General features: G+C 41.8%; 1 protein-coding gene across 1 annotated transcript in view; it reads left to right on the forward strand.

Moving 5' to 3' along the window:
* Window positions 1–1,071: 1,071 nt before the first annotated feature.
* KCNIP4 (potassium voltage-gated channel interacting protein 4) overlaps window positions 1,072–12,351 on the forward strand; it is a 193,231-nt gene continuing 181,951 nt past the window's right edge. Inside the window, exon 1 of the mRNA XM_004579178.4 lies at window positions 1,072–1,299. Within this exon, the coding sequence (XP_004579235.1) occupies window positions 1,188–1,299 (112 nt within the window). The 5' untranslated portion in view covers window positions 1,072–1,187. The remainder of the gene's footprint in view (window positions 1,300–12,351) is intronic.

Below are 12,351 nucleotides of genomic sequence, written 5' to 3' on the forward strand. Positions count from 1 at the left end.
GGAAGTCAGATACACAGAGAGGAAGATCTCCCATCTCCTGATTCACTCCCTAAAGTGACCGCAAAGGCTGAAGCTGCACTGAACTGAACCCAGGGGCCAGGAGCTTCTTCTGGGTCTCCCCCATGGGTGCAGGGTCCCAAGGGCTTTGGGCCCTAGACTACTCTCGAGGCCACAAGCAGGGAGCTAGTTGGATGGCAGTGCTGGGATTAGAACGAGTGCCCATATGGGATCCTGAGGTGTACAAGACGAGGATTTTAGCTTCTAGGCTACTGGGCTGGGCCCAGGAAGAGAGCTTTTAAGAAGGATGATCTTTGTCATTAGGGAAACCTGGGAAACTGACAATCTAGTGGCTTACACTGGACACCCAAGGCTGACAGTGGTCCACACCCTACAGGTGGCAGTTCCTGCACCACGTTTTTAAATATATTCAACAGACTGGGCTCGGTCTCCCTAATCCTACCCCAGATTGGGACAGTGCGGTTTCAGAGCAGCCAGTGTAGCGGGGGAGAGGGAGGCTCGGGGCTCCCTTTTAATCAACACAGTCATCTTACTCCTACACTTTTCTTGCTAGGAAAGCTGCCCATGGGCTTCCCCAGGGGCTTTCTGGAAGGTACTGCCAGTGTCAGTCCCTAGCATTGACTTCCCCCCTCCCTGCCCAGCATCTGGAGAGGGCTGAGCTCCCGGAGGAGGCTCAAGGAGGAGAGGAGAGAGCAGCTGCTGTGGCTCGAAGGGGACAGGCTTAGGCTTCCCAGGCAGCCAAACTAGCCGGCATCCCGGCTCAGCCTGGTATCCTCAGCGCGTGAAGTGCTCTGCGCTCCGTGCAAGTTTCCTGGGAGTGTCCCTGGTCTCCAGCAACCCTGAAAAGTCTCCAATTCTCCAAGAGCTGTTTCTCTTCGCAGCTCTGAAGTCCAAGTATCCACGGTAGCAGCGCAGAGCCCAGAGGTTGGTGGTGCGCTGTGGTCTGAGGGGAGCCCCACCAGGCAAATGCTGGGATCAGAATGAGAGGCTGGACCTTGGCTCAGGGCTGTCCTGCGGCGAGGGGTCGCCTGTTTCGACCTGCCGCTCTTCTAGGAGGAGCGGCTCACTTCCCCCCTTGCAAGTCTTTGTTCCCAGCCAGACGGAGTCGCTAATTAACTCCCTCCGCACCGAAGGGGTCCAGAGGCTGGGATGCTCTGCCTGCTAAAAGGATGTTGACTCTCGAGTGGGAGTCGGAAGGACTGCAAACAGTGGGTATTGTTGTGATTATATGTGCGTCTCTGAAGCTGCTTCATTTGCTGGGACTGATTGATTTTTCGGAAGGTAAAGTGGCCGCTTGTAGTCCGTGCCTTTGGTCAGGTTTGGTTCAGAACTAGAGGCAGAAGCTTCAGAAGTTGAGAAAGCTTAAATGCTACAAGTCAAAGTTGGGAAATATGCATGCTGGACATAGAGCACCCTACTGACTGAGCAGTTCGTTCTCTGTCTACACAGACAGTTGAAATTAGGAGTGCAGGGCTACAGTACGGTTCTCTGTAGATTCTAAGCCTATTTGGGGAGGGTGTGTTTGATGGGTTAATAAGGTTTTGGAGGAAATGAGGCCTCTGCTGTAAGTGATAATGCAGGTTAGTTTAGGGCTGTGAGATTCATGTTGGCTATCGTGCCTTAATGTCGTTAGGGAGTGCTGTGTGTGCCTCATTAGTTATGGAAGATACTGGGTGTAGCTGGGTTGTTGATTCTGACTTAAGATGAGTAAGCTTCTGGTATAAATTGAGTTACCAGGTGCTGAGCAGAAATGCTCTTTGAACTCTTAATTTATGAAAGTGTATCATTTATATTTCGTGATGAGCCACTATGCTGCCTTGTCTCTTTCCTGGGTGCCCGTAGACACAGGACAGAACCAAGGATACCAACACAGTCTTGTCAATACAGTATAAATTATGCTTTGGAGAATTTCTTGAAAGTTCATGAAATTTTGTCTAGCAATTTGCATGTAAAAGTGAATATGCATATGTGAATAGGTACTTCAAAATTTCCTGGAAAAGTAGAATTTAAAGTTTATTTTGGTGCAAAAATATTTTGAATGCACACTTTTTTTTAGAATATGCATGTTCCATGAACTTTTTGAAGATCCTTTTAATGCATTGATTTAAAAAAAAATTGCACCAAATAAACAGCTTGTAATTCCATTTTCCATGAACCTTTTGAAATACCCATATATGTACGTGTGCATAAAAGCATGCTTGAGAGTGCTGTCATGAAATAGTACATCTACTAAAATCATCTTTTTAAACTATTTAAGCTAAGTAATTTGATGTCTGTTCTGCATCTAAGTTCTGTTTTCTTCAAAGAAAAACTGGAGTCCCTGAGAAACTAATATCACTTTTAGATAAGGAAACGATATTTTTATTGATGAGGTGAAATATTTATTTCTTATATATATGTAGTGTGGGGAGATAGACATATTTAAACTTGGCCATGAGTCTTGTATCTAACTACAGGAGGAAGGACCTGTTGGCTAAATGACATCATCCCAGAATGCATCTGGTATAGAGGTTGTTTCTGCACTCAGAACAGTTTCTTCTGCAAATACATTCATTGTATTTTGTTCTAAGTGTTGAGAAAAGCATAAGAACATAAAGTTCTCATGCTTTCATGTCTTACAAGTATTCTCAACGTATGACAAGTTATGATTTGGCATAATGAATGTTATCATAATGAAATTAAATAAAACCTCAGAAATGTTTTGGTTACATGGTCATTTTACTTAACCCCTGGAAGGAAAACTAGGCATCAGCAAACTTGTCCAAGTGTTGTACAATAAACTTGCATTTTCTCAAGATTTCTTCCTAAACACAGCAATGTTGGTGTCCTAACAAAATATGAATCAGGATAAATTCCATTTCTCTGGTGGGCTAACTTACCAGCATGTTGATTTTTGTTCTTTGGTCTTAGCTGAGCCACAGTTCCCCAACTGGAGTGCACTGTGCTCCAACAGGCTTAGTTTTAGTGCTGAGGTCTAGATGAGAATCACCAGGGAGGTCTTGGAGAAGCTGACTTTCTCAGCTCTCTGAAACAGCACAGTTACTTTCTTGCCAGCGCTGATGAGGCATAAGTGCAAAGTTAGAAGTTCCCAACTTGTTACTTGTTGAGTATTATGGCTAGTGGTGAAGAAAGCCTGTGAGTACAGAATGGATTAAATTGATGTCTGCAAAAACCAATGAGGAAAGGGGAAGGAGGGAAGATTAGTGGCCCTGGAGAGCAGGGCAGTAAGACAGTAATCCATTGTCTTTATATTAATAAAATGATTTTAAACAGAAACTTTGAAAGAAAAATAGTCTCAAACTTAGGACCCCTGATATGAATGGATTTTTGTTCTTTAAGTTTTATCTAGTGTCACTAAAACCTAGAGGTTTTCACATTGAAAACTCTTATTTCAGTTCCAGTAATATGAAAAGTAGAATTGCAAATCTAACTCCTCCAAACCAACTGCAATCACAAAATTTAAGCTGGTCTGTAACATCTTCTTTGGGATGCATACCTAAATCATACCCATCTCTGCATCCATATCTAAATCTATTTTCTGTTTGTTCACATACACACATACAGATATGCCTACATATTTATAGATAGTAAATGAAATTTCAACAGATCTAGGAACTTTCACACTTCTGGTTCAATGCAAAATCTCAGATCAGATTGTGCTAAAACACAAGGATGCAGATTACCACCATGTATGAGGTAAGGGATATATTTATTTGAAAGAGTTATAGAAGAAAATAGCAAAGAGAGGGAGGGAGGGAAAAAGGAAGGGAGGAAGTCAAGGAGAGAGAAAGAAGGAGAGTGAGAGTGTGCATGACTTCCCATTACTGCTTCATTTCACAGATGTTCACTTCGACTGGGATTGGGCCAGGTTGACACCAGGACCCCAGAACTCAGTTCAGTTTCCCATTTAAGTGACAGAGACCCCAAACCATGGGGCTATATTCTGCTGCTTTCCAAGGCACACTGGATTGAAAGCAGAGTAGGTAGGCCTCAATCAGTATAGGCCAACGCCTGTCAGAGTCATGGCTTGGCTTAACTTATTGCACTACAACACCCATTGCAGGTCAGTGTTTTTTGTTTAGAAATGCATATTTGGTAAACTCTAGTCAAGTCCAACTTTCACATTTTGCATAGGTAAAAATTTACTCAGTAAAGTTAATTGATTGGTCATAAGACAAAACTAACAAGATCAGGGCCAAAATTAAAGATAACTGAATGCTAAACAGGGTTTTTACTGGCACATCATCAACCACTTTTCATTTACACTTCTCCCCTAATATTGGAAGTGGAATATAGGAAACCATATATGGGAAATGTTCTGAATTCCTCAACATTATTTCTGACTACTAACATCTTGTGAAATGCATTCATAAGAGATAGTATTACACAATATCCACCTAATTTCTACAAAGTTTTGATCCCAAATCATTTGGGAATCAAGCATGGGAGATAAACAAATTTAGACCACTGACAATTATCATGTATTAGAAGTAGGATGACACAAAATAAGCCAGTTAGTTTCTGGGGTAGCTTGTCCTCTAAATTCTTCTCTGAGCATTGACCACAGATAATGGTGAATGCCAGTCTGGGGAGACTCGGAAGAGTGAGACCCCATAAGACCATGAGGATGCTGGCCAAGGCCTCCTGCCTGTGTTTTCTTATCCTAAGTAGAAGCAGAACATAAGCTCTCTGATGGCCAGCCAAGTAGGAACAGGGAAAAAAAAGTATCTGAAGACTAAGTAATCATTTTAAGCTTCATTCTTTCTAGGTAAGAAAGAAAAAATAAAGAGTGACAAAGCTTATCAAGGTCTCGATTTCTAAACACTTCACTAAGATTGTACCACATGGTTAATAGAGTCTGTCATAAATCACAGAATGAGTCATTCTTCTGCTTGAAAACTATAGTTGAGGCCCAAGAGTAGAACCATGAACTTCATATAGGCAACATTGAGCGTCTGTGTTCTCCCGGCAGGGATACTTCAGTTGTGCCATAATACACTGCTTCCTCCATCGTGACTTGGGATCTCAACTACCTTAGAAAACGTTTGAGTCCTTATGAATAAGAGTCTTTATTAATGCTACAAGGCAGAGGTACTACCTTATTATTATCATCTTTAACGCTGGAGAGAATTAGCCATGGATCGAAAAGGAAAAAAAGAAACAATTCTTCCACATAAATTAATTTCCAATTTGAACTTCTATTTTCCTATTTTGTAAAATCTCTTTCAATTGAAATCCGTGTTTTAGGAAGCAAAAGCAATCTGTAAAGAGGATTAAATTGGGTAATGAGATTTTATTACAATGATTGATGGTTCACACATTAATGAGGGGATGAGAAAGAACCGCCACAAGAGCAATCACATCACTTCAAAGTTTAGCAGGTAATATATGTAACGTTAAATCCTCCGCATGTGCGTGCCTTCTGCTACATATGGTTTGAGATAGAGGGAATGCGGAGGAGAAAGGATGAAGAGAAAATCTTCCGGTAACATTCTAGAAGAGGTGGCTAATTTCTAAGCTAGATACAAAGAAATGTAGGCCGAGGCTCAAGCAACAGTCTGTAGATGAGGATAAATTGATTAAATGAATGTGCAGTGCGAGTTGCCTCTGGGATGGGATCTGCAAAGGCTTCGTAGAAAAGGAACAGTTCGGGGCTTTGAAGCTGGGGAAGTATTTTCTAGGTTGGGGCTGGGGGAAGATTATTTCAGGCTGAGGAAAGACCTGGACCTGTGTCTGTAAGCCGTGACGGCATGCACTTGCACAGTGTGCCTGAACATGGTCCGTGAGTCAGGTATGATTTGCAGCGTGGTGCTTTTGCAACATTCAAATGAGAGTTGTGGACTGGAGAGGCTAGTTGGTGTACACTTACTCACTCAGTGCACACTTATTTCCTGACTAACAAAGAGCCATTAATGCAAAGTATTTGTCTTGGAGGAACACGTGGGACATAGAGATGTTTGAGATGAGACGACCAGAGAGCAGGTGAAGATGAAGCTGGAGAACAGAGAAGAGGAGCAGACATAATGATGCTTCTGCAACAATTCAGATGGAGGACAGAGTAAAATAATAATAGTAAAAACCTCTATGTAATTTCCTCTAAATAAAATATTTATGGTAAATTGTCAATTTTCAGTTTATCAATAAATTCTCATTTAGTATCGTATCCAGGTATTCCGAGACAGTTTAAGGTAAATAATTGGCTTTTTTTTTATTTTTTATTGTATTGTTGACAATCTTTACATAGTTAATTACAGTTAAAGGAAAAAGAAGAAAAAAAAGAAAAAAAAGGTTCAGGGGGATAGAGAAGTGGGTAATGCTATTATGTCAATATTGTTTCCATCATGTATCTGAGGTAAAGGGGGATATTGAGGGAGAAGCCCCACCTGGTTTCCCACCCACCCCAAGTCCCGGATGTGGGGCATGCTCTGAGATATGTGCTCAAGTGGTGTTAATAGTTCTCCAGTTATGAATCGCTGCCAGTTTCGCTCGATGAGGTCGTCCACTGATTGATATGGTCCACCATAAAGTCTCCGTTTGCCCCATATTTCGCTGCCAACATATAGCTGAGATGAATGATTGTCCTGTTCTATCTTCTGTCTTTTCTTGATTAGAGTTCTGAGTCCAGCAGTTCGATTGGGGAGATCTCCAAAGATACTTTGAGGTATTCCCAGATTAGTTTCTTGTATGTTCTAGCAAGCACAGGGCCCGGCACAGTCCATCACCCCGATAAGCTGGTGGTTGCAATTGCTGGGTTGGTTCTGTTTTCGGTCCCGAGTTGCACTGGAACCAATGGGTGTTGCAGTCCAGTCTGGTTCGGTCCTTACATCAACCCGTGGGAGCTGCAGCCTAGTCGGGGCGACCCACAATAACCCCCACCAGGCCCGCCCCCTACCCTGGTTTGCCAGTATGTGTAGCAGAAGACCAGTCTGTCCCCCATCCCATTTGGCTCTGGTACATGTCAATGGGTATTAAAGCTTAGTTCTATCTAACCAGCTCAACCATCCAGCCCTCACAGATGTTGTTGAGTGCCTCTCTATCTAGCCATCCCAGCCCCCGTCCTAGTTTTCATGCCCTCCCATGGGAATAGTGACCCAAGAAGGGGGAACCCACTTTTTCCCTCCCAGGTCTCTCTGTCCCGGTTTATGCACTCTTTAGGTGGTCCTGTGATTTGACTTGACAGAATTAGTCCCCAGTGCCAGCTTCTGTCAGCTGATGCTGCGGCCCTGATCTAGTCCACATGCAGCGCACAGGTGTAATTTCTTTCTTATCAGGAAAGAATGATATGTGGGGTACACAGTGTTTGTAGCTATTGATTAAAAAAAAAGCTCAATTTATGGTTGGAATGTTGATATTCCAATTGGGCTAGCTAATGCTTTCCAAGGTCTTATTATTCTGAGCATCTTATTTTGGAACAGTCTACATGTAAGATAATAGAGAACATGTTGCCTTGAACTGCTATCCTCCATCATTCACCTTCAACAGTTATCACCATTTTGGCATTGCTTTTAGCAATGTAAGAGAGATTTTTGATTGTCTGCAATATGTCACGCACTCTGTGAGCCCAAAGGATTTTAACATGAATCAGAAATAGTTTCTGTTCTTCAGGAACTCTCATTTATACAAGGAGGAGAAAAGAAATAAATGTAATATGTCATGGTACAAAGAGCAGTATTTAGGAAAGTCCACAAATTATGTGCAGTAATTAGTTCAAAAAAACACAAAAAGAATTGATCAGAGATGATCCCACGTTGAAGCTGACCTGAGTGGCCTGTTACAGATGTGGAGAGATTGATTAAGTTAATATGCAGGAAAGGTGATTATGTGAGTATGAAGTGTTTCAACATTTCATAGAAAGTTGGAATTAAAATGAACTCATTTTGTTGTAATTTTCTTTTAAATCCATGAGTAGTTTTTCACAGTACCAGTTTTTCGTGAACTGTTTGAATATTCCTTTTGTGCCTGGTTTACAACTTTTTTTGCACCAAAATAAACTTGTAATTTCCCATAACATTTGAGGTGCCCTTCTATGATATGTTAAGAACTCTTTAAGTTGACGCTATATTCACACACGAGGATGTGACATACAGGCCAAATTCTTTAAACACAAAACATTTAAAAGGCGTAGATGTAGTTGTATTCCTCCCCTTGCCTGTATAATTATGTTTATTCTTTACCATGGTCTTTGCCATAGAGAACATATTAAAAGTTATGGCCAACATCACTTACTTTCATTCAGTAACTTTGCCAGTAGGCTTCTACTTATGCCATAATTGGAGTCCTTTAGTGTCGCTTTCGAGTTTCCATGGTAGCCTGAAATCTCCTGATGACTTAAGATTTTTATTATTTTTTTCTGTCAGTGAGATTTCGTATTAAAACCCTCCTGCAAGATAGAGATAGGCACATGGCAAAAGCATCTGGAGCTACGATTAATTAGAACTCTGAAAAACCAGCTCAACTGAAACACCAGCTGTGAGCTGTGAAAACCCAGTTCAAATGAGCTTTGGTTTAGCTGAAAAAAAATAAGCCAGTTCAATTTCATAAATGACAAGCAAAACAACTTTAAATGTATAACTGAAACGTGCACAAATGCCTACTTGTGGAAGGGTGTGAAAGGTGGAAGGGTGCTTCACTATTTTTAAGAAGTTGAGGAAGCCAGGTTGTGGCACAGTTAAGCTGCCACTTGCAACAGCAGCATCTGACATCAGAGTGCTAGTTCAAGTCCTGGCTGCTCCAGTTTTGACTCAGCTTCCTCCTTGTGTGTAGAAGATGATCCAAATGCCTGGACCCTGAAATCCATGGGAGAGGCTAGGATAGAGTCTCTGACTACTGACTTCAGCCTGGTCTAGCACCAGCTCTTTGCATCATATAGGTATGATGACTGGATGAAGGATTCTCCCTATTTCTTCTCTTTCTGTTTTTCCTCCACTCTCCCTCCCTGTTAATCTGCCTTCCAAATCAATCAATCAATCATGCAACAAAAACATTTTTGTGTTGGTTAGATATCAAGAGCTCATGAGCATGTCATCAAAAATGAAAATGAAGAAAAAAATAAAAGAAATGCAATGAAAGGGTATAGGCCTTTAGAAAACCCAATGGGAGCCCTTCTATCTAGTTGAAAGAGTTACAGGAATGCTACATAAAGACCATACAAGAGTTGAGAGATAAAAATACTCTGATTAGGAAGAACCTGGGGGGAAAGGGGGAGTTAGAACTGTATATATTTTATAAAAATTATTCTATTGTATTTGAGAGGCCCAGAGTGAGGGACACACACTCTCTCTGTCTCTCTATGTAAGCCAGGAGCAAGAAACTCAATCTGAGTTTCCCAGATGAGTGGAAAGGAGACTGATTACTTGCGCCATCACCTGCTGCCTCTGAGGGTCTGCATTAGTGAGAAGAGGGAATTGGGACTGAATTGAGTAATGGAAGCAGGCACTCCCAGTAGAATGCAGCATTGCAAATTGTCTCTGAACCACTGTGCCAAGGGCCAGCCCTTGGACTACATTTTTAACATAAAATTTCTGAGATAGTTCTCAGTAATAAGGTTAACAATAAACAGTCCATTAATCCATTTAAAAGGCCACTTGATTGCTCTGGGTCAGGCAAGGTGCTTGGTACTGCCTCATTTGAGGACTGTTATTTTGAAATTTTGCTTACTCTGGAAAATTGTTTTTGTGCCCTATCTTGGAGAAGAGAGCTGTAAACTTACCTGGAGATGAAAATCAAGGGGAGAGGAGACAGAGATATACTGCTCAATGCCCTTTGGTTCAAACTAATGAAGAAGACAGCAATTGTTAAACAAGTTGAATTATTGCAAGACAGGATACATCCACCAGGAAATGTAGAACATGTCAGCATGCATGTTGGAAAGAGCTTACCATACAGGAGATTGTGGGGAGTGGGGTGCTAAAGCTGCTGCTGGGACTGGGAGGGGCCGTTGCAAGATGGCAGCTGGCCCAGAGCCAGGAGTCGGAGCTGGTCTCGCCAGCAGGTAAACAGGATAGGCTAGTTCCCCCACGGTGATTACTGGCCTATCACTTAGCACCAAGTAGATCCACGGGGAGAAGTGATTGGTGGAGAACTATGTAAAAGTAGCAGGTAAAAGCTAGTGTGAGGACAGACAGACGGAACAGACAATGACAATGACAGGACAAAGACTGAGGTGCGACGCGGAGACAAGGGGGTGACGAGGAGAAAGACGGGATTAAAGCAGAGAGTAAGGGGAGAAATGTGGGAAGAAGGGTGGCGGAAGGAGTGGGTAGGAAAGCTTAGAACAATGGGTACAGGCACAGTGGAGAGAAGGTTTTACATGCAGCCACTTTTGGCAGTGGGAGGTCCGGTTGCCAGCTTTTCCTGGACCCCCAAGAGTTTGCCTTGTCGTTTTAGTGTCGCCACTGCTGGGTGGTGGCGGCAGGAGATGAGCATGCGTTAGGTCTTTTGGAGAGGACTTACGGAAGTGGAGCATTGATCTGGACTGAATGCTGTCAGGAAACCATACTTTATTTTTTTGGACTGAATATCCTAATCTTATCTGCAAATTTAGAAGACTAGCAGGACCCTGAAGCTTTCATGGGGAAAGCTGCTGGTAGTAGATGGGGTAGGGGGATATGTGGTCAGTTTTGTGGTTTCCAGTTCAAGTTCTTGTTCTGTTAAGATCTGGTTGCAAAGTGATCTCATTTGGCTGTATTTCACAGGCACAGATTGGTCTTAGCTGATGTCAACAGCACTGACATCTAGCTAATAAACCATCTTGGCATCTTGTGGATGAATGGCTGCTTTCCTCATTTCCACACATGTTAAGAGAAAGGATTGAGCAAGATGTGGGTTAGCAGCTGTAACAGTGTTTGGTTCTAATTCAGAAATTTCAACCAAGTTCCTTATTCTTTCAGACTTTTTGAAAGATGGAGTAAAAACTCCAACTTTTCAATTTTGTTGTAGGCGATACAGAAATCTAAGTGAAATATCCAGTTATGGCTGACTTGCAACAGAAAATAATAAAGGTCTTTCTTATAGTTATGTTGGGATGAAAGTTCAGCTTCCTTGAATTGGGCCAGTTAAACATTATTAAACATCAGAATCAACTATATAACCTGTTACAATACAGACTGCTGAGCCCCACCTTCAGAACTTCTGCTTTAAAAGTACTGGGCTTCCATGTTTTTGCAATTACTGATTGTGCTGCTATGAACATAGGAGTGCATGTTGGTTTCTCATAAAACAAGTGTTCTGGATATATTTCTAGGAGTGCTATTGCTGGATCATACGGTATGTTGATTTTGACTTGTTTGAATGTTCTCTATACTGATTTCCATAGAGGCTGTACCAACCTGCAGCCCCACCAGCAGTGGAGTAGGGTTCCCTTTTCCCCGCAACCTCGCCAACAAGTGTTGTTGGTGCTTTTATTCATGTGGGCCAGTCTTACTGGCGTTAGGTGGTACCTCATTGATGTTTTAATTTGGATTTCCCTTATTGCCAGGGAACTTGAGCATTTTTTCATATGTTTATTTGCCATTTGGGTTTGTTCCTTTGTGAAGTGTCTGCCCATTTCCCATGCCCATTTCTTGAGTGGCTTGTTTGTTTTGACATTTTGGTTGTTTTGTAGCTCTTTGTATATTCTGGAGATTAGCCCTCTATCACCTACGTCGTGCGCGAAGATCTTCTCCCATTCTGTGGGTTGCTTTTTTACTTTATTGATTATTTCCCTTGCTGTACAGAAGCTTCTTAGTTTGATGAGGTCCCATTTGTTTATCCTGGTCTTGATTTCTATTGCCTTTGGTGTCCTTTTTAGGAAGTCGGGACCTACCCCTAGATCTTGCAGAGTATTTCCAACATTTTCTTCAAAAGTTTGAAGGTTTCTGGATGTAGGTTTAGATCTGTTATCCATTTAGATCAGCAGAGGATTGGATAAGAAAGCTATGGTTCATCTACTCCATGGAATACTACTCAGCTATTAAAAAAAAACAAAATGCAGTTTTTTGTGGCCAAATGGGCCAAACTGGAAACCATAATGCTAAGGGAAATGAGCCAATCCCAAAAGGTTAAATACCACATGTTTGCCTTAATTTAAGATGATATGATGTTATGTATGACATGTTATGTTATGTATGTTAGATGTTGTGTCTAAACTAAAACTGAAATGTCAATGAGGTGGTCACAGAAGGTGGTTAAGAACTCGCATGTATTTTTAACATATTGGTTACTCATTACGATGTCAATTAATTCCATAATGATGTAAATTTTTGCTGATGGTATGTTGGAGCTTTTAATTGATCGGGATGATACTCTGCTGGCTCTGCTGGCTCTGTCTTCAGACCAGAGAGGGTATACTAAGAA

Source organism: Ochotona princeps, chromosome 11, assembly GCF_030435755.1.
Source record: "Ochotona princeps isolate mOchPri1 chromosome 11, mOchPri1.hap1, whole genome shotgun sequence".
Lineage (NCBI taxonomy): Eukaryota > Metazoa > Chordata > Mammalia > Lagomorpha > Ochotonidae > Ochotona > Ochotona princeps.